Source organism: Arvicanthis niloticus, chromosome 4, assembly GCF_011762505.2.
Source record: "Arvicanthis niloticus isolate mArvNil1 chromosome 4, mArvNil1.pat.X, whole genome shotgun sequence".
Lineage (NCBI taxonomy): Eukaryota > Metazoa > Chordata > Mammalia > Rodentia > Muridae > Arvicanthis > Arvicanthis niloticus.
Genome location: NC_047661.1, coordinates 80,885,126 through 80,908,129, shown reverse-complemented (window position 1 = coordinate 80,908,129; position 23,004 = coordinate 80,885,126). Strand labels below are relative to the sequence as shown.

The 23,004-nt window shown below is 47.8% G+C and overlaps 1 protein-coding gene across 1 annotated transcript; it reads left to right on the top strand.

Annotated features, from left to right (window-relative positions):
- The first annotated feature begins 231 nt into the window (after positions 1–231).
- Mab21l3 (mab-21 like 3) lies at positions 232–22,712 on the top strand. Its single transcript, XM_034501411.2, has 7 exons — positions 232–555; positions 1,097–1,356; positions 9,498–9,638; positions 12,820–13,111; positions 16,727–16,905; positions 17,491–17,685; positions 21,376–22,712. The coding sequence occupies exons 2-7, from the start codon at positions 1,108–1,110 to the stop codon at positions 21,607–21,609; spliced, it is 1,290 nt and encodes a 429-aa protein (XP_034357302.1). The 5' UTR covers positions 232–555; positions 1,097–1,107; the 3' UTR covers positions 21,610–22,712.
- Positions 22,713–23,004: the final 292 nt, after the last annotated feature.

Here is a 23,004-nt window from a genome sequence, read left to right as displayed (position 1 = left end):
AAGAAGGGGATTTCCAGGACACGGAAAAGCAGGTGGAAAGTCAAGGCAAGGTGGAGGGGATTCTCAGCTTTTCAGGACTGCTATTAAGACCTTGAATTGGCAGAAGGAGCCAGGAGAAGGCAGCCCCAACGCCAGGAGGAAGGAGGTGGGTGGGGTCTGATGTGGCTCTCACTTGGAGCTGTCTGGGAGGATATGCAAATACGGGGCCACGGGAGAGAGTGGAAGGGCTGGATTGGCTGCGGTTGAGCATTGAGGAGGTTGCTTTGGGGAGCTGCCTGCCTGCCTGGAAGCCTTGCTGGATTGCCAGCTTTTCTGTCAGTCTGTCGATCAAAGACAGTGATACTCACGAGCTTCAGGAAGATAAGGCTGCTGGGATATTTTCCCCCCAGTACTAAAACTAGCCCCAGCCAGTCAGACTTGGAACTTAACTGTCTGTTTTCTAGGATGGGTTTTACTGGTAAAACTAGATGTGTCTTAGACTCCTAAGGGGCCTGTTTATACCGAGTATATTTTGAATGCCAGCGTTCAAGTGCGGAAAGGAAATCACATTCTAAGGTCAGTAGGTGAGAGGCAGGACTCTCTGCCCTATTTTTCTCTGCATGTATCTTCCTGTCTCTTTCTGTCTCTTTCTCTCTCTGTGTGTTTCTGTCTGTTTCGTGTGCGTGTGCATGTGTGTGTGTGTGTGAGTGTAAGCTTGCCTCTGTATGCACAAGTATCTCTGTGAGCTCATGTGTCTGTGTGAGTGTGTGAGCATGTGAACTTGCCTCTGTATACACAAGAGTCTCTGTGAGCTCATGCTTTTGTAAATGCCAGTCCGGGCAGCCCTCATCTGATTGACAAGGCTTGAGTTGGGCATGATGAGAAACCAGGCGGCTTGTTTGCAATTTCTTATTTGTTTATGGTAAGGAAGTAAATCAATTGCAGAATTTTCAGGAGTGGAGGGCAAGGGATATTTACTGTCAACAAGGTAAGGACAAGAAGATGTAAAGATACCGGGCACTAAGGTGCACCTGGTGTCAGGACAACAAGACAAAGAAGAAAAACAGGATAGGCTCCAACTCGTTTTCATCAGGTCTCCTTTTTAATCTTTCTACAGTTCCCTGAGAGATGGCAGATGAATCCTCCCATGTTGGAGAGGAAAGCTGCAGTGAACAGGCGAGAAGAAGGCAAGTCTCTGGTTCACATTCACAGTTCCAGAGACAGTTCGTGCAGAGAGTAATGCTACTGGGAAAGCTGCCCACCAGATTTGTCCTCCATCGGGAAAAGAAGCAGAAGGTCGCTGCTATACTGGGGATTGACCACGGAGCCATGAAGTCTCTTCCAGAGGGAGACTTAGACCATTGCCTGCTGAGTAAGGTGAGCCAGAGCCGGCTTCTCCTGGGCACACCCTCTAATTCTCCACCCATGGACATTGATCAGAAGGAATCCCTGGCTTCTGGAGACCATAGATGGTTCTCAGGAACACAGGGTGGCTACCCTCAGCATGCTGAGGAGGTTCATGTGGCTAGTTAATTACCTGAGCCTCAGATTTCTTTCCATAAAATGAGGATCTGAATTCGATCACTGGGAAATGGCTAGCCAGGCACAGGCGCAATGACAGGTATGGGGAGCAGAAGTTGAGAGTATTTTGGACTTTTTTGAGTCCTTGCCTCAAAAACAACAACAACAACAACAAAGGGTTTTTTTTTTTTTTTTTAACTACAAAACTGATAGTTTTAAATTTTTGTTTGGGGGCTAGAGAGATGGCTCAGCAGTTAAGAGCATTAACTGCTCTTCTAGAGGACCCAAGTTTGATTCCCAACATCCACGTGGTAGCTCACAGGCATCTGTAACTCCAGTTCTAGGGGATCTGACGCCGTCTTCTGTCTCCACGTGCACCGGGCCCACTTGTGGTGCATAGACATGCATGCAGGCAGAACACTATACATGTAAAATTTAAAAAAAAAAAATCTTAAAAAAAATATTACTTCATTTGTAAGCTGGGCGTGGTGGTACCCACCTTTAGTCCCAGCACTCAGAAGGCAGAGATAGGCAGATCACTGTTAGTTCAAAGGCCACCCTGGTCTATTAAGTGGGTTCCTGACTAGCCTGGACTATATAGTGAAAACTTGTCTCAAGAAAAAAGAAGACAAACAGAAAGGAAGAAAGAAAGGGGGTGAAGAGGGGAAATGGGAATAGGGAGAAAGAGAAGGGCTAGTTCCAGTTTTAGGCTCTTTTGAGGTTAGACTTTGTAGGGACCTTAAATAGTATTTAATTTAATCTCTTCCATTGTTCCACTTACACCTGAAGCTTCTAAGGCAGGTTGTTAATGTTTAAACAAAGAGGTTTAAACCGAGAGCAGGGACTGGCCTCTAGCTGCCGCGCCTTTATATATAAACAAAGCAAAGATTATTATCACCATGAGACATGAGTGCAATTTTTAAACATCAAGGGAAAATAAGGAAAATCTACCTGCACCAAAAACAATCGCCAGCAAAGCGGTTCCCCAGCAGTGTTGGTGGGCGTCTTCCTGGAGTCCCATGTTTTCTGGAAAACCAACAGCATTCCAATTTTCTTAGCTTGGCATCCAAGTGATTTTCTCTAACCCTCTATCTCTGGGCGGTCTCAGCAGCAGAAATCATCAATGGTCTTCCCGACATGGAATCCAACCTGGATTCATGATCTGTTTGGTCTCTAGAGCATTTTCTAAAGTTTCCTCTCACAGACATTTCAAAATACTAAGATGTCTGCATAGGAATCTAGGTTTCTGTCCTATGGGGATAGAAAGAATCAGGGTACCTGGCAACGGCAGGCCGGGTGTCTGGCCTGGAAATCGTGGGCTGAGTGTTAGCATGTGTGACAGCCAGTTCCCAGCAGGTTGCAACCCCTTGCCACCAGTCTGACAGTTCTGTCCTTGTTCATCTCTTGTCTCTAAAGGTGGGTCAGCATCTTCTCCCCCTAAAATCTATGTCCTAAACAGACCTCAGACCCAGCTTTTTCATTTGTTTGTTTGTTTGTTTGTTTGGTTTTTTTCTTTTGGTTCATTTTAACCCCTTCTCACACAGCTCAGAGTTGTCCTAAAAGGTTCTCTACTACCCAGGCACAGGACACTTCTGTCACCCTGGCAACTGTGGTGCTGATAGCGCTCATTGGTTAGGCACTGACTCTTCCTAGCCCTGCCTTGGCTATTGTCTTAAACCTTGAATGTTCCTTCTACCTTTTCAGAGGGCCTAGCGGTGTCCTGGACACATCCCTCCTAACCTTCCACAGTCCCAGAGTATCTTGCAAAGATGTGGTCTGAAATATCTTCAGAGTCCCCTGGAAATAAATTTTAAAAAGACACCCAAAGGTGCTAACAAGCTGAGGTGCCCATAACATTTATTTAATGTAGCCATCAACCAACCTCCATTTCTATAGAGGAAGAAAGAGGTTCATAGAGATGAAAGGACTTGGCTAAAGTCCCATGGCTGTGTGGTGAAGATGCTGAGGTTTCAGCACAGCTGGCTGGACCATATCCCTTCTGCTGAAGTTCTCCATGTCACAGACTCTCACAGACATACATGGAGCCCCACTTTATATCTAACACTGCTTTGTGGTTTGGGGAAAGCTCAAAACCTGAGAGATGTTCTGCTAAAGGGGAAAGAAATGCTGTGCATGCCTGAGGGATGGCCAGCCACGCCTGCAGTCTGTTCTTAACTCCAAGGAGAAAAGGGGATGTTTTTGTGTACAGTCAGGGTGCTAACTGCAATGTGCGGCAGACCCCAGGCTGCCATGCAGAACTCTGAAGAGTGAAAGGAAGGGCCTTGGCTTTGATGTGAGAAGAGTGGTCCACAGAAAAAGGTATGGAGATGAAGCCTTAGCGGATGTGTTAGGTTTCAATAGATGAAAAGGAAAGTATAGGAGGAAACCCATTTACACACCCACCCTCATTTCATAGGGGTTTGCACTCAGCTATGCTTTCTTTTAGGTAGCAGAGTCTGAGTTAGCAAGTATGATCTATCTGTAACTTACTAACTCTGGTGCAGGTTACCTCCTGAGCCTCAATTTCCCCATCTATAAAGTGGGAACCATCAGCAAATATTACAGTATAGGAGGTCCAGGGGCTCCTGGAAGGACTGAGAAACCCCAGCTTCACATTGGTAATGCTGCTGCTACTGCTGTCGTTGTTGCTGTAGTCAGAGAACAAATGCCAGGTGGCCGAGATATTCCTCACAGAATTAGCCTTAGCAGAGAGGAAGGCCCACTGTCTCCTCTGCATCTGTCATTAAATGCATGTCTTTCTCTCTTTAAACTGGCAAGCTCTGGAGGACACGGAAGGTGCCTGGTTATTCAGTGTAACCTGTTATTGGACCCAAGAAATTCCACGGTTAACAGCCTAACTTTCTGTTGTCTGGGAGGAAGTTCTCGGTCATTTTCCCTCCCTGGCTGATGCTCGTGCATTTAGACCACCTGTTCTGGATGCAGCCATGCCCCAAACAGCTTTTCCCGCATGCTGCTCAAGTGCCCTTCCATGGAGTTCAAGGAAGGGGTTGCGACAACGTGAGTCAGCATGAAGTTGTGCAGGGAACAGCCTTGAATTCCCAATACTTTATATTTGAAACAGTAAATTATTCACAAACCTGAACTATTAATAGTAGCAAATGACTTGTGGGTCAACAATAAGCCAGAGGCTGGGAAGGAGGGAGGGAGGGAGGGAGGGAGCCTGGGATGAGACTGGAACGTGAGTTCAGGCACGTAGACACACCTGGAGAGAAGGAGGCCCTGGGCAAAGCAGGGCTGGGAAGTAGTCATCTGCTGCTCTGTGTGACCTTGGAGCATCCAGCCTTTTGTGTCTGGTTGATTCTGTGTGGCTTGGTTCTGCCTAGGCTCTGCCACACCCACAAATGTAGCCTTTGAAAAGAGAGGAAGGACTCCTTTTGGTTCATAGACTTTATCAGCAAGGTTGAAACCTGGATAGGCCCTCAAGGTCAAGCTTGGATTGAATTCCATCTTTACATCTGTTTTCTTCATTTCCCTCTTATATTTATTTTTAAGCTTTTCTTTGCCTGAAATATATTTGGTGATGAGTCTGTATTGTTGGCTCATTGACACCTGAGAGACTTTTTTTTTGTTGTTGTTGTTTTTTGTTTTTTGAGACAGGGTTTCTCTGTGTAGCCTTGGCTGTCCTGGAACTCACTCTGTAGACCAGGCTGGCCTCGAACTCAGAAATCTGCCTGCCTCTGCCTCCCAAGTGCTGGGATTAAAGGCGTGCGCCACCACCGCCCGGCTGAGAGACTATTTTTTTAACAAAAGGATTCTGGTTTGGTTTTGGAGGGGCCTGCACTGTGGCAAAATATTCATCTTTCACCAAAAATCACTCCCTGTAATCACCCTCAGGCCTCGTCTCTGCATTTCCTCACCCAGAAGTCAAATACAACTCCTCTTGTTCTGTCTCTCTGGGTTCAGTCAAGGCAAGTGAAGGTAGTAATTCAGAGGAGTGTCAGGGTCCAGGCTGGGGTTACAACCTGCCACGGGCCTGGGAACCCCAGCACAAATCATTTGGGGTCCAGGGATGGCTCGGTGATGTTCCTGTCCTAGGGAGAACTTGACACTGCACAGATGGCCAGTGCTGTGGGAGGACTGGGCCAAGCATCACCTAATGAGAACTGCACCCTGCTTCAGCAGCCAAGGGACCACGGGACAGACATGTCTGGGACTCTGGTCTATCACTGCTGGCCCCTGCCGTGTTATCTTTATGTGCTTGTGACTTGCCGTTTCATGAGCACTGGCCGCAGACTGGAGGCCTTCTGTAGGTCCAGGAAGATCAGAGGTCCATTCTCACAGCACTGTCTCGGAGGGTGTGTCAAGGAGTGCTGGAAATGGCATCGGAAACCCCGTGAACTTGGTGTAGTTTTACTTCTAATTGCCACCTGGTACTCTGCTACTCTATTCCGTGACACCAGATAAGATAATTTCTGAAGTCAAAATAATTCTGAGATGCTAAGTTTAAGGTACCTATGTTTAAGAAGTGGCAGAGAAAAATTTGTAGTCTTATCTTCTAGACAGCTGAGTCCTCTGTTCTGACTTTCATGTCTGCAGATCAGAACACATTGGACGATGAGCTAAGCACCAGATAATGAGAGTGGTGATAGGCGCCTTCCAGTATGTGTTCAGTCTTGTTCTGACCAGTCACTGCCCAGTGTGTGGTCCAGTTCATAATGATGAATTCCCCCCCTCCAGGAGGGCTGCTCCCCTGGGTGCTTTGCTCTCATCCCTTCTTGGTAATACCGGTATTATAATGGATCTTCTCTTAGTGTGCTGGTTATTTTTTTTTTTTCAACTTGACAAAAGTTTGAGTCGGTTTTTGTCTTTGTTGTTATTGTTTTGGTGTGGTTTTTGAGACAACATTTTTCTGTGTACCCCTGGCTGTTCTGGAACTCACTCTGTAGATGACCATGCTCCACCGTGCTCCACCTAGCTAGAGTCATTTTGAAGAGAGAACGTTGGGTGAGAAAATGCCTCCATCAGATTGGCTTGTAGGCCAGTCTGTGGTGGTGTTCTGGCTGATGATTGGTGTGGGAGGGTGCAGCTCACTGTGAACAGCATCACCTCTGGGCAGGTGGTCCAGGGGTGTATAAGAAAGATAGCTGAGCAAGCGTGGAGAGGAAGACAGTAAGCAGCTCTCTTCTACAGCTCCTGCTTGAGTTCCTGCCCTGCCTTCCCTGCTGTTAGAATAGGATTGGAATGTGTAAGCCAGATCACACACTTTTCTCCATAGCAACGGAAAGCAACCTAGGACACCTACACCTAGCTTCTCAATGTGTGTGTGTGTGTCTGTCTGTCTGTCTGTCTGTCCACTGAATTTCTCACATTCAAGTTCTGTGGAATCATATCCACACACGTAAAGATTTGGGGAGTTTGGGATTATTGGCCTTGATTCCCCCATGCCAGCCACTCTGACTGCAGTGTTCTACTTAGTCAGAACATCTCACATGGCTCTTGTACTGTGTTACTTGTAACAACCCTGTATTATTTCCCCCCACGACACTCATAGTATAAAGTAGAGCCTGTTCAGTGCCCTGTATTCTAGCAGTCTGAATATATATATGCATTCCCTTCTTAGTTTGCAAAAAAAAATCAATGACTAAAACCCCTCCTAGCTTCCACCCCTCCAACTCTTGCCTAGCACACCCCAAACTCACAACCTGACATGGAGGGTTGAGAGGTGCTTCACCCTATCCTACAACTGAGCCCACTCATTCCCCACAACCTGGCCATCTTTATACAAGTACCCAAGCCATCCCTCATCCCCCTGGGAAATGCCACCTCTCTGGCTTCCTGTTTTCCTATTACCTTGTCTCCTATCCTATAAAGAAAATAGACTCCAAGCAGGAAATCCCTCCAATTCCCACATCCGTTCTCCTTCCTCTGTCTCTCCCCTACTCTTCTTTCCCTCTGAAGTGATGTGGGGGTGAGGGGTGAGTACCTGGAGATTGGCATGAACCTTCCTCCTGGGAAATCCCTCCTCAGTGTGCAGCCTCTTTCTCTCCAACTGACATTTCCCTCTACATTTAAACATGCCTTAGCCCGTGTGTCAGTTTGAGACAACAGGCCCGTGGCCATGCTGGCTTTATCTAATCTGTTTGCTCTGTGGTCCAGCTTCTTGAAGAATGGTGATCCTTTGTTCTCATGAGTTCCTCATCCTGCTCTGGTTGGGAAACTCTACAGACACTTGTGGGGCCCTGACCCCTTTCTCTATTTTCCAGCCCTGTCACCTTACAGACCACACAGAGACAAGGGACAAGGTCCCATGTATCCCAGGACTTGCTGAGAAGCTGGGAATGGTCTTCCTGTTTCCACTGCAGAAGCATTGGGACTACAGCCACGCATACCATGCTCTGTGTCTGTAGGGCTGCAGACGGAATCCAGGGCTTCGAGTATGCTAGGCCAGGGCTCACTCTGCCAACCGAGGCAGGTTCCTAGCCCCCTAGCTAACACTCTCTTACCTCCTGCCTCCAGGAAGAACCCTTGGCCTCCAGATTAGATAACTATTCTCCTGCTGTTCTGCAGCAGCCTACAAATGCCTTTCCCCAGCACCTGACTGCAGGCTATTTTAGTCCATCCTACTTAGGCAGTCTATCTGTAAATCTCTTACAATGCAGTAAATAGTTCCAGCAAAAAGTGAGCATTCAGTGAAAACTGGCCAAATGCAACTGAATCAGGCACACAGGGGAAGTTCCATCTGTGGGGACCTTTAACCAAAGGTTCCTAAAAGCACCCTCCTTTATTTCAGACATCCTGCCTTTCTGTGAGCACCTTATTTTCTTCCACTTGCAGTTTAGAAGATGCACAGCGCCCCCCACAGGGCACAGCCATTAAAAGAGCGTCCCTCGGCCCTGTTACTCATAGTGGATATTGTTGGGTGGGCATTACAGGATTAGAATGGGGGAGTGACTGCTAGTGGCAAAAAGAAGCTTACGACGCTGCAGATACAACTGCCATATTCAAGACCAAGCAAGATGCATGGACTTTAAGAGGAGCATTTCCCATGAGATTCTCCGGCCTGTAGAGTTAAGGACCTCATTTTTGTCTCTTGCTACTCAGTGTAGTGTTGGCCATCTGGACAGTACAAGGTTATTTTCCAAAGACAGTACTTTGTATATGGAAGTGTACATATCAAAGTGATTTCAGCCGGGCGGTGGTGGTGCACACCTTTAATCCCAGCACTTGGGAGGCAGAGGCAGGCAGATTTCTGAGTTTGAGGCAGCCTGGTCTACAGAGTGAGTTCCAGGACAGCCAGGGCTACACAGAGAAACCCTGTCTCGAAAAAACCAAAAAAACAAAACAAAACAAAAACAAAAACAAACAAACAAAAAAAAAAACGTGCAGATTGGGGATGCCCTCTCTGTTGTATCAGTCAGCACCCCATACGTGTTCTCTTTCATGTAGCTTCCCCTGTGCTGGAAGTGTATAGTCATGTCTGTCTGCTCTGCTATGACACCGCATAAAGCTGTACAGCCAATGCTAAATGCATATTTATCAGTGGACTAATCCTATGGGCCATGAAACCTATGTAAGTGGGTGTGGTCTCAGCCTTGCATTCTGTCTCTCCAAGGGATGGTTCTGTGGCCATCTCATGTGGCCCATGCTGGCCATGAACTCATTGGAGAGCCAAGGCTGGTCCTGAACTTCAGATCCTCCTGCCTCTACCTCCCATGTACTGAGATTACAGGTGTGTAATCCCCACTCCACACCACCCGGACCCTTATCTCCTGCCTTTGCTGTTGCTTGGATTGTTGTTATAGTCCCAGCCTCTGCCCAGGAATAAGTCCTAGATAAATACTGAGCAAGGGCACCTGCTTCAGAAGAAAGCAAGCATCATGTTGGTCACTGTCAGGCCTAAGCAGCCTTTGGAGTCCTAGGAGGCAGGATTCTTGCCCTGAACTTGGGTCAGGCATCAGTGTGCCTTTGCTTTGTCCCCTGTGTGCTGGTTCCTCCTCAGGCCCCTATAACTGTTTTCCTGATCTCCTCCCACTCAGGTGGACCTGAGGCGACAGCAGATTTCTCAGACTGTGGAGGAGGTACAGAAAGTCATCCACCTCCTGACTGCAGAGATCAGCCACCAGGACAGTCGGTTCGAAGCCGTGCCTGCCTCTGACACATACAACAGCAGCATTAAGGTAATATGCAGGGCTCCCCCTATCTGAGGAGCTCCAGGAAGCACCCAAACCCTGAGATAGGAGAGACTCCCTGAGTGAGAGGCCACTGAGGACATGGTACTGCCCCAGGTTTCCACAGCTGCTCTCCCAGGCACAGGTTACACACATGAAACAGGAAGTTTCCCCTGTGGGAGTCCACATAGGCCTAGACCACAGAGGCTAGGAGTGAGGAAGCCAAAGGCTTGACCAAGTCCTATTTGACCCCAAAGCCGGATGTCATTCCAAAGACTGATGGCGAAGTTAAGTACCTTCTCTTCATTAAACACAACTGAATAGATGAAAAGCTAGGCAGAGGGAGGTGAGGGAACTCATGGGGAAGCCAGCTGAAGGTGATAGACTCTGGGGTATGGGGGAGGGGGAGCAGGAAGGCTCTGAGGCAGCTCTGAGGAACAATAGGAATACAATGTAGCCCCTCCCTGCTGAGGGATCCCACTGAGTCTAACCACGAAGACTAGTGCGTGACAGTCAGCAGTGATCTCACTCAGACTCTAATCAGAACTGCACACTCATCTCCACTAAGAAACAGGTTCTATGTTCCTCGAAATTTCCACTCTTCTTGATCTCTGTTTTTTCTGCATGCAAACCCCATTCACCTTGCATTAGTTTTATGTGTTTTCCCACTGGTCTGTAAGATCCTTGATTTTAAGAGTCAGCACGTGCACATTCAGCCTATAAGGAATGAGCTTGGCATCAAGAACTGTGACTGGCCCCGTGCCTCTCAGGCTGGTGAATAAAAGGTCAACCCACAAGGTTCTAAGACTTGGGGATTTTGAGGCAGAATCAGATTTTAGGAAACTGACTCTAGGGTGAAGGTTGTAAGACAAGCATTGATCCTGTCATTTTAGAACACTTGCCCACCTCTTCCTTCCCAGGCCAGTCTCAGTCAGGCAAATACAGCCCGGGACTAGAGAGAGCAACACCACATCACTCTCCCCAGACCTGGGCCAAACAGTTCCCTTATATGGTCCTAGTTAGATTGATAGCTCAGAGTATATCCTGTGTTACCTAACATTATGTCCTGTACATTAAGCTTCAAAATGGGATTGCAGATATAGCTTAGTTGGTAAAGTTCTTGCCTGGCATGCTCGGAGTCCTGGGTTCAGTCCTCGGCATACCTGTGATCTCAGCACTTGAAAAGTAAAGGCTGGAGGATGGGGTGTGCTTGGTCACCTTTGATGTCTGTTTTAGTGTGTTGTCTTACTTTACTGTTGCTGTGATAAAATACTGTGGCCAAAGCCACCTATAGAAGAAATAATTCTTTTGAGCTTATCTCGGTGGCTAAGGCATCGCAGCACACAGTGGGTCTTCAACCACAAACATCAAACAGAGGAAACTGCAAGTGGAGCCAGGTTCTGAACTCTCACAGTCCACCCCCACCCCAGGTGGAGCTCTTCCTCCAGCAAGGCCACACCACCTCCCTGAATAGTGCTGTCACCCGGGGACAAGTGTAAAATACCTGAGCCTCTGAGAGAATGTCCATATCAAATTTGACAGCAGCCTGGGATATTGGAGACCCTGTTTGAAAAAAACAAAACAAACAAGACACATAAAATGCCTTTAATGTTACCTTGGGCTAAGTTGGATAAGTATTTGCTGAACAGCATTTGTGTGACTGGCAATGTAGTCATTTTTAGGCTTTATTTGATGGGGGAGTGTGGGTGTTGGCGGATGCACCTGTTCAGGTGTGTGTTCTCTGTGTGGATATACCTGTGGAAGCTATGGAAGTCAGCATCAGCGGTCTTCCTCAGTGGCTCTCTAGTTTACATTTTGAGACAATGTCTCCCACTGAACCTGGAGCTCTCTGATTGATTTATAGTGGATATAGGTCAAGTCCTAGGGAATCCGCCTGTTTCTGCCTTCCCCGTCCCCACTCCCCCACACCAGTGCTGTGATTACTGCATGCAGCTACACACCTGACTTTTTGGTAGGTGCTGGGGATTGGCACTCAGGTGACACGACAAGCACTGAACTGGCAGACCACCTGTCCAGCCCCACAGTTGCACCTTTGAACTCATGTGCAAGTGGATTCAAATCACGTGACTACTACATTTGTAGTTTAGGTGTCTGACCTCCCTATTTAATCCAACCTCTGGACACCAGAAGTCGTACAGTGTCATTATTTAAAGCACCAGATGTTCTCTGAAAGTGAGGCGGGATCAGTTGCCATTGAGTTGGTCACTGCCCGGATCAGGGACCAAAGCTCACTATTTGTTGAACTCTCTATAACTTTCTTCAAAGAAGATGTAGCTGGATGAACAAAGAGGCTCCTGGTGAGCTGCCTGCATCCAGCCAGAGTTCAGGGTCCCTAGGGAATATCTGCACCGTCGACCAGTTTACAGTGTCCTTTGCTTTGTATGCCTGCCTGCTTTCTTCCTGGACTGTTGAACTGGTTTCTGGAGAGTAGGAGTGGGTGGATTCACATCCATTTTCCCACTGAACACAGAATCATCTCAATGGCTCACATTGTCCGGACAGACAGACTTTCATCTCACCTTGGATTTTGTAAGGGTTAGTCATTCATACTGACCCTGGGTCATTGTGACAGGAGAAAAGAAAGCATGACACTTTAAAGTCCTGTCACATTCTCCGTAATACCAGAATGCTCAGCTATCCCAAGACTAAAACCATTGAACAAACTGCCACAGGAACGCAAAGTTCCTGCTCTTCCGGTTGCTGTCAGTCTCCCCACATGGTTTGTAGCCCCTCTGAGCCTTAGGTCGCTCTCTGGGGAAAGTGGTATCCAGGTTACCTGTTGGTGTGACTTCAGAGAAGGGATGGGCACAGCCAGATATTTGGGTTGTGTGTGAGGCTCAGTGGATTTATTTCCACTTTCCTTTCTTCTCTCCTGAACTTCAGGTCCCCCCCGCCCCCCCAGAGTTCTGAGTTTTCTTCATGCTTAACTTGTGGCCTCACAAACCCCAGAACTCCTTGAGTTAAGTCACTCTGTCTGCCACAGCCCCAGGTAGGTTAGTGGCAAAACAAAACCGTACTTCTCAGCAATCCCCAGGCGGTTTTTGCACACCTCATCACATTGCTGAGGGTTTCATGGCCACCTGAGCTGCCTGACTGGACAGGTCAGCACCCCTCTGTCGATCACCTCCCGTGTGAGCTCAGCTCCTCTTCTCTCGTTTTCTGACCACAGGTTTTGGCCCCCAGCCTCTTCCATGTCACCGTCCCACTGAAAGGCCTTACAGGGTACAAGGGGGCCCGGGCGCAGCGCTGGCGGTACTACAACTTGCAGGGCACCAAGCTCACCTGCCCTTTGCGGGACCCTGAAGGCCTGCAGCAATGGCTGGAGACTGAGATGTTCATGAAGACCCTGTGGCAGTGGCACAAGGCAGATGTGAACATTGAGGGGGACATTGTGCCAGCCAAAGTCCTCAAGGTGTTTCAGACCCTGGTAGAAAATGCAGTGAGAACCTGTCACCTCTCAGGTGAGCCGAGGGAAGATAAGAGGGGAGCTATAGCCAGTCCACCTTTTACTTTGTGGTGATGGGGGGTGGGGGGGGGGGAGTACTAGTCTGTTAATGAAATCCCTAGGGCAGGGATTCATTCTCAGGAACCTCCATGACTTAGAAATTACTGCCCTGACAAACACACCTCAGGCTGTGGGTTTGGTGCTCATCCCAAAACTCGTCATATTTATTTAAAGGAGGAAATTACTCACACCCCCCAGACCTTGGTCATCTGAACATTTCTGTGTACCAAACATCTGACTGTACACAGGGTGTGGAAGCAGAATGCTCAAAAAGCTACCACAGCAGAGGACACACGGACCTTGACAACTGCAAACACTGACCACAATACAGGGTGACATAAGTACACACAGATACACACATATAAACATGCGTGCATATGTGGAAAAACTGACTAAACTCCTTAATTACAAAAGTAGTTATAAACCAGTTAGGAAGATGAACTGATCAGCAGAAAAAAATCACACATACACACACACACACACAGAGAGAGAGAGAGAGAGAGAGAGAGAGAGAGAGAGAGAGAGAGAGAGAGAGATCAGAAAGGAAGGAAAGAGAAAGACCAACAATACAAAAACAGGGATCTTGGGAAGAATATAAGTAGTTAAAGAGAAAAAAAATGTAGATTTTTAAAAATGTTAAAAATTCCAGCAGATTCCCAGGTATGGTAGCTGGTACATGCCTATAATCCTAGCACTGGGAAGGCTGAGGCAGGAGGATTACTACAAGTTTGAAGCCATCTTGGATAACATAGTGAGAACCTGTTTTATAAAATTAAGCAATTGAGGCCCGAGAGATGCACAGTGGTTAAGAGCAGTGGCTGCACTTGCGAAAGACCCAAGTTCAGTTCCCAGCACCTACCTCAGGTGACTCCAGCTCCAGGAGATCTGATGCCCTCTGCTGATCTCCATGGGTACCTGCATGCATGTGTGCATGTTACAGCCACACACATCATAGAATTAAAAATAAAATAAATCTAAAAGAAAACAACAATGACAACGAATCCCAACAACACTAGAAACATTAAAAATGCTTAGCAGATTAACAGCTGTAAGAAGTCTGAGCAGTGTGGTCCTGCTGGGCATGGTGGGTCAGGTGAAACAGGCACTTTCATGTTGTTTCTGGGAGCAGGAAATTTGGGAGCATTTCATTTTTACAGGGCAATTTATCCATTACTTATTTTTATGAAGTGCTTACTTGGCCATTCAACAAATAAGCTTTTGCAAACACTCAAGGAAATATGGCTAAGAATATCCTCTGCCCTAGGTTTGAAAGTAGTAACTAACTAGGAAAAAAGAAATCTAATTGACTATCCAAGAAAATTGGTCCAGTGAATGATGGCACCTTTGCCTGGCAGACTTTAATGCAGCCTCTGCCAAGAGACACACACACAGGCACACACATCTTATGAAAAATTACACCAGCTACAGAACTCAGTGTCGGATGATACATTTGTAAATGTTTGCTTGTCTGAACAGAATAGCTCCAAGAAAGTCTCCATCCTGGTCTAGAAGGTACTTGTGTGGATTATTTAATTCTTGTGGTAATCTGAGACTGGGGTAATGTGCAGCTTAGTTGGTGGAATATTTGCCTGGCATGGACAACACCCGGAATTTGGCCCCTAGCACGTCATACATGTGACATGTTGGTGCACCTCTGTTTACTGCACTCTGGGAGGTGGAGAGGGAGGATCAGAAATTCAAGGCCATCCATTCTCTGCATAGAAAGTTCAAGGTGAGCCTGGGATACTGGAGAACTTGTTAAAAAGAATTAAATAGAGAGAGAGAGAGAGAGAGAGAGAGAGAGAGAGAGAGAGAGAGAGAGAGGAGACAGGAGACAGGAGACAGGAGACAGGAGACAGGAGACAGGAGACAGGAGACAGGAGACAGGAGACAGGAGACAGGAGACAGGAGACAGGAGACAGGAGACAGGAGACAGGAGACAGGAGACAGGAGACAGGAGACAGGAGACAGGAGACAGGAGACAGAGAGGAGAGAGGAGAGAGGAGAGAGGAGAAAGAAAGAAAAGAGTCCTTTTCTGTTCCTGGCTGAAGGTCATACACTGGAACCTCCCACATCTGCAGAAGCAGGAAGTGGTCCTGGCAGTCTAGCTCCAAGTTCAATCCTAACACTTGGAGATGGTCTACAAGTGAAAGGAGGGATGGGAGAGGCAAGCTGGGCAAGACCAGTGAGGAGCTTTCAGGGAACAAAGCTAAAGCCATACTCTTCATCCTTGCCTTGTCCAGGCCTCTCTGGTGAGATGTAGACCATGACAGCTTGCTTTTCTCAGAACAGCCAAACACAGTTAACAGCTTCCATTCCCTCAGAAGGAAAGGCTGAAATGACAGACCTTAGTTCCAGACACCTATTCTTGTCTGTAACAAAGCCAAAACAACCAGAAACCAGAAATGTGTTGGGCTGGAGAGATGTTCAGTGCTTAGGAGCACTGGCTGCTCTTGCAGAGGACCTGCGTTCAGTTCCCAGGATCCAGTCTGTAACTCTAGTTCCAGGGGATCTGACACTTTTTTCAGGCCTCTACAGGCTGCTACATGTATGTGGTGCACAGAAACTCATGCAGGCACACAAATACACATAGATTAAAACTCAATAAAAATTTATTGTTTTGAAAAAAGATTCCCCTGGCAATGAGGGCTGGATGGCTCGTGAGCTGGAAAACTCACCACACAGATTTCTTTCTCACCTGTTTGGAAAATGAAATAATAGGAAGTCCCTCTCACTCACCAGCTGTGACCCCTCCCACTCACCTGGCCCCCTTCCAGCTGTGAACCCTCCCACTCATGTGATCCCCTTCCAGCTGTGACATGCTCTGAGAGCTTTTATGATCTGGTGGACTTAGGTTAATAAATACATCTGGGCAAAGATGGCTCCCAAGATGAATGGTAGAAGCAAACACCATCCTTGAGACTGATTCAAATGAAAAGCAGGTTAGTAGGACTCCCCTGGAAGGCCCCTGGGTGAGGGTGGGGTCAAAGCCACCCTTCAACAAGATCCTGACATGAGATTGAAGAGCTCTGTCCTTATCCTCACCTGCTTTCCCTGCCAAACCAGCACTGAGACACAGAAATGTTAGATTCCATCACACAATAACCAATATGGCCCTTTCCCATCTTATTCTATGACCTTTCTTCATTGAACTTTCTGAAAAGAACCCATCAGTTTGAATGGAAACCTGCTGGATTATAACTCAGGGGTATTGAGATCAGCATGTGTGAGTCCCTGGGTTCAATCTCCCAAAACACTCACATATGCATGGATGCACAATCTCCAGCAACACACACACACACACACACACACACACGCACGCACACACACACATGCACCCTAAAATAACATGCTTCAAAGCTTTGGAGGAGTGGGGAGAAAAAGCAAAGACCCACCAGCCATGAGTCTTCCTTGTGACCCTGTGACCGAAGCTGACTGTCTGGTGTCTACAGAACTGACACTGTGAAAGTCACACTGACAGCTCCCAGAACATTGCTCACTGCTTCCTGCCCTGCTGCTTGTGTGGAGCAAGGCTTTCTTCTCAAGTGTCCCTCTGGTTCTTTCCCACCAGGCAAAGTCACTGTGCTAGAAAAACGCACTACTGTTTGGGTTGCTGTGGAAACGTCCACGGGCCAGGTGGAGCTGGAGCTGGCCCCCACTGTGGAGATCCCCACTACCTGGCCTGAGAAAGCCCAGTGGCCTCGGTGTCTGAAGCGGTGGCCTTCCCCAGAGAGAGTGGAGTGCATCAAGGTATGGGTGACCAGGTGGGGACTCATTCAGTAGAGTGCCGTCAGCTTTTTCAATCCTATTAGTGACATGTATCAGCTTCCTAGGAAGCAGGGGCTTCCTTGGAGCCTGCTCCCATGCATGTGCCCCCCCCCCCAACCATGGCAGCACTGAGTACGAACTTGTCAGAAATGCAGATTTATCAGAAACCTTTACTTAGGCAAAGACTGGTAAGTCCCCAAGGGCTCTGACATGGTAGAAACAACTGCCATAAAGGGGTCTAAGCTACCCCTGCTCCCTGAGTGTACCAAGATGCTTCCTGTTCTCCCATGATGCCTTGAGGCCTCCATATTTTGACATCTACATGAGAGAGAGAATATTCAGTATATGTTTGTCTTTTTCTAGCTTATTGCACTTTGTATATTATACTCCAGGCCCATCCATGTCCCTGTGAATGACTGGGTTTGGTTCTTTTTTATTGGCTAAATAATATTCCATTGCGTAGACATACCACAACCTGCGGGCTTTGGGTCCCTCCAGCTATCTAAGCTTCTGTCTACACTAGCCAACCCTGTGCTTCTCATCTTCCCAATCCTGTTTCCTTTTCAGTCATTTGGGTTTAACTTGGTGGCCCAGTCCAGCTATCACTGGCAGCTGAGTTTCTCCCAGGCAGAGCAGGTGTTGTTTGAACAGTTGGATGAAGATGGAGGCTGCCGCAGGCAATGTTTTCAGGTCCTGAGGCAGCTGAAGGAGGATGTGTGGTGTCCAGGGAGGAGGCCGGTCATCACCACCCACCACCTACAGGTGAGCACGGGTATGGTGGGGGGAATCCGAGCAACTGTCTCTAGGTGGGTCCCAGTGTGTGATGGGATCAGGATGGAGCCTTGGGAATTGTTTTTGGTTCCAAGATTTCCACACTGCTCAGCTCACAGAGACATATAAACCCCAGCTGTACATCATAGCAACTGGGTTTTCTTACCTGCCTTCCTGCCCTCCTCTTCGAAGCCCCTCTCCCCCCTTGACTGTTTTTTTTTTTTTTTTTTGATGTAACACTAGGAATAATTTATTGTACAAATTAAAACATTGTAGTACAGAATATGTAGAATAAGAGTTGAGACACACAGAACATCCACCATGTAAAGCCAGGTGATGAGAATTCCCTTCTCGAATGTTTGTCCCGTCTGCGTGTTGGGAGCCTTTGAACTCCCCTAGTTATTTCAAAATAACGAATTGCTGTAAACTGCAAGCACATTGCTGTGACAGTGAGCACATGAATATATTCCTCCCCACACTGCTGTGCTGGGAAGTGTGTGAATGTATTCCTGTCTGTGATTTGATAGCACCATCCAACCTTCCTTTGTCCCCTCTCCACTCCCTTCCTAACTTCTCATAATCGCTGTTTTCTCCTGTGGAACCCACTGTATCGGTCTCCTGGGCTGCCCCACTTCCTCCACCATGCTGCGCATAGCAGGATTCCACGCGTGTTCATGGATGAGCAGTAGTCCACTGTGTAGACATACCATGCTTTCTTTATTCTTTTGTTAGCGGACACCTAGGTTGGCCATTTTTTTCTCGGCCATTGTGAATAATACAGTAACCATAAAGCGTAGGGATCTCTTTAATGTTCTAATTTCCTTTCCTTAGTATGCAGGTATGCATAGCCAAATTTTATGTTCTGTAGGAACCTCTGATCTGTTTTCCACAAAAGCTACACTAACTTTTATTTTCACCAGCACTGCAGGGCTGCCCCTGTCCTCACTCTCTCCTCATCTTACTTCATCTTTTGTGCTTAATGCAGCCACTCTCACTGAGTGGCATCTCATTGTGGTCTTGACCGGCAGGGAAGACTGACTTAGGTGCTTGCTGTTCACTGCGTGTGTTCTTTTGAGAAATGGAACTTCCTCAGTCATCCACTTTTCTCGGTGTTGTTTGTTCTTTTGCTGTTGAGCTCTGTGTATTCTGAATATCAATAGCAGCAGTTTGCTAACATCCCTCCAGTCCCAGCTGACTCTGGTGACAGCTCTGCAGTGCAGACGCATCTGAGTTCCATGTGTCCACATTCATCTGCTTTCTCTTTTGTTGACTGTACTGTTGGGTTTTCTCTGGAAAATCTTTGCCTGTGATAACACCGTGCTTTCTCTAGTCCCATAGTTTTAGGCCTTATCTTTTAGCATCACAATCCATTTTGAGTTTTGTTTCTGGTGAGAGGTGTCGTCAGTTTCATTCTTTGGAGTGTGGATGCGCGTGCGCATATGTGTGTGTGTGTGTGTCTGTGTGTGTGTGTGTATGCACACGCATGCTCACGCGCCCATGGGATCTTTCTCACTCTCTCACTCTCCCCGCTCCTTCTCCCTCCCTCCTCTGTTTCACCAGGCCCATTTTAATTGAAAAGATTATCCACTCTTTAAAATCTCAAATATGTATTATTATTATTGTTTTACTTACGTATATGTGTCTGTGTAAGCATATGCCATGGCATGCAGGTACACTAGGGGGCCAGAAGAGGGAGTCAGATGCTGGAGCTGGTTTATAGGCTATTGTGAGCTGCCAGACCAGACAGAGTACTGGGGAACTCAGGTCCTCTGGATGAGCAACAAGTGTTATTCATCCACCCAGGACTACTTCAAATATACACTCTTTTGAAATTATTTTTGGTTGCCATGTTTAATTGCATATATAATTGGGTTTGGTGTGACATCTTTGCATATGTGGATGACGTACAACACTCAGATTCAACCTCCCTTTGCACTGTCCCCTTCATCCCACCCCCTTCACCCCACCCCTCTCTACCCCCTTCACCCCACCCCTCTCCACCTCCCTTCACCCCACCCCTCTCCAAATTCCCAGCCCTCATCCCACCACATTCAGATCAACTTTATCTTTTAGTTTCCACACGTGGGAAGAACATGCAGTGTCCATCTTTCCGAGTCTGGCTCATTCTACTTAACACATGTCCTTCTGTGTTGCTGTAAAGGACAGGGTTTCATTCTTTTTTGAGTGAACAGTCCCCCATTGTGTCTTAGTGCCCTGTTTTCCCTGTCTGTCGCTGTTAGTGGCACTTGGCCTGATTCTATAGACACCAGTGTTGGTCAGAAGGCTGGCAAGCAAGGCAGGGACCAAACTCACAGAGTGTATCCTTAATCAGGTGCTCATATGACCAGCACTCAGGAGGTAAGAACAGGAGGATATCTGCGAATATGAATGGGCCAGCCTGCTCTACACAGCTCCAGGCCAGCCAGGGCTACACAGTGAGACCCTGTCTTGTATTCTTAGTTAGCCAACAGTGAGAGGAACTGTTATTTTGACAAATAAACAATGAAGATTTGTACTTTACAAAGAACTTCAGATCGGCTGGTAATTGGAATAGGCTCAGATAGGTTAGGCTACCAGAGTATGGTGGGGAGGATGGTGGGAGGGAGGTGAAGCTAAGTGGCAGTTCTGAGAGACCAATGAACAGAAGATGGGTAGGTTGGGTTGTGAGTGACAGGAGCATGCTGCCCCAGGTTGTGTCTGGCACAGCTGGCTGGATGAGCAGGTCTAAAGGCAGAGCTGGTTTGTGGCAAAGGCCATGAGTTCAGTCTGGGCATGTTGAAACTGAGGTAACTTGCCAAGACCCAAGACTAAGCAGGTCAGAGGCAGAGTGTGGACTGGAGAAGGTGCTGTGTGGCTCCTCCATCTTACTGAGAAGGTTGTTCTACACTGAGCACTAGGTGGGGGAGGGGCAAGAGCAGAAGAGGCCAAGGAGAGACCCTCAGGGATCCCCAAAGCAGAGCAGGCACAGATGGGTGCCCTGCAGAGGAGTAGCTGGGTTGAGAGGAGAAAGCCTGGAAGACCATTGTCTTGGAGGCCAAAAGAAGAGTTGGTTGGAGAGGGAGGGTGTGGGCCAACTGTCTGATCCACTGACAAGCAAACAGGGGTGAAGTTGAAAAGGGCCTGTGGTTTGATGCTTGGAGATCTTGGGCTAAGAGAGAAGCGTTTAAGATTAATGGCAGGAGACTCCCCACTGGAGTAGATGAGGGACGGAGTGAGTGGGCACAGGGGAATTAAGCAGGGTGACTGGACCTACAGGGGAGAAGGTGGCCAGGGGAGAGCAGGCGGCTCTGGCCGGACCAAGAGGCCATCTTCTAAGAGGGGAGTCTCTCCTATAAGGTTCCTGGGAGGCAGAGGCAGTGAGAGAGTGGTGACTACTGAGAGGAAGAGACTGCCTTGTTGGCAGAACTCTCTGGTCTGGGAGATGAGGCTTTCATGTACCCCTGTATGCTAGGCGGCAGAGAGCCTCTGCTTGGATCCCGGTATGACTCACCAGGAGAGTGTTGATGGTTGGGGGTCAGAGGGAAGAAAGAGAGAGTAACTTGGAGGTGTGATCCAGCTAGGGAAGCTCCAGGCCCAGGTGAAGCAATGGATTATTAATTCCTGGTGAATCCAGTTTTCCCAGGATGCCTTGTTCCTCATCCCATGTAAACTCAGCTTGTTCCCGACATCTTTCCTCCCCAGACGGTGCTCTTCTGGACTTGTGAGAAATACCCCCACCTCAAGGATTGGCAGGTCTTCCAGCCGGCACTTCTGCGCCTGGTCCGGAAGCTGCACAGATGTGTGAGCCAGCACTTCCTGAAGCACTATTTTGTTCCAAAGAGCAACCTCCTTCAGTCAGCTAACCCAAGTGAGCTGGATGCTGTGGCCCAGAAAGTGGCCTTTTTCCTAAAGAATCCACAGGTCGAGCTCCCCTGAGATGGCCCAAGGAATCCTTGCTTCATTCCTTCCTGCTCAACTTCATTCTCAGGGTGGTTCCCCTGTCAGCCGCCAGGATCCTATGCTAGAGAGAGGCCGCCAATGACAGACAGAATGACTCAGGCCATCAGCTAGCTCATCAGAGACAAAGCTGCTCAGACCACACCATCATCTCATCTCCCCTACCTCTCCTGGGCACAGCTTCCCCGGTAGCTGGTTTTCCTTGCTCAAGAGATGGGCTCGGCAGGCCAGGCATTAGCCTGGGGCTGGCGAATTCTCCAGCTGGCTGGACCAGAACCCATGCAATGACAGACAGCTCACCAGTGGCTGGTGTCCTTTATAAGTCTCTGTGCTCCACCTCCAAGCAGAGGCCAGTGGTCCAGGCTCCTGAGCTGTTCTTCTATTCCTCTCTCAAGTGTGGAGAGTCATCATGAGGCTTAGGGAAAATCCCAGAGAAGGATGCAGCTGGAACTCTCTCTACCTGTCACCTGACTCCAGTTACACCCCTCTCTGCCACGGTCAAGCCTAGAACTCGCTCCCATTTCAGGAATGAGCCCTGTGTTGTGGCTCTGTGTGGATCCACCTCCGTGTCCTTCACATCCAGATGTTAGCGCAACCCATTCGCTCACTCGCTAACACATAAATACTCACCAGGCACCGAAAATACAGGAACGAGCAAGACAGACTCGCTAGAGAAGACAGGAAGCAAACAGCAGATCGATAAACTCCATCACCACACACAGCTTAAGGAGTGAGGGCGAGAGTGTGGACATCTGAGAGAGGCCACCATGGTGACCTCAGGCAAGCTGGGATGTGTGGGCATCCCTGGCTGTGAGAAGCTGGGATGGAATCAGTACTATTGTGTCCCAGGATCAAAGGTGCAACATTTACCTCCAACAAGAAGAAAGACTTTGTGGTCTGAAGCACATTTCAGATGGTGGCTCTGGTGACCATGTCAGGAGGGACACTGAGAGCCCTGCTCTTCCTCCTCCAGAGAATACCGAGCCCCACGGCAGCACTCATCTGCAGTCTGGAGATTGCACTCTTAGACCAAATGGCTTACTTTGGCTTTTTTTTTTTTTTTTTTTTTTTATGCTTCTCAACTCCAAGGAATCCTTTATGAACTTTGACCATTCTTCCCAACTTTGCTTAACAAAGTAATATTCTTAAAGACACAAACATTGCTTTGGAGGCTTTGAAGAAATCCCCATGCAGAGGACTGAGCCCCAGGCCTTTTATGTGTTGAACATGTGCCCTGCCAGTGAGCTGCATTGACCTTTTATTTTGAGGCTGGATCTCTCTCACTAAGTTGCCCAGGATGGCTCTATTTTTTTATTAGTTTTTTATTAGAATATATTAATTATACATAATGATTGGTTTCGTGTGATATTTTCA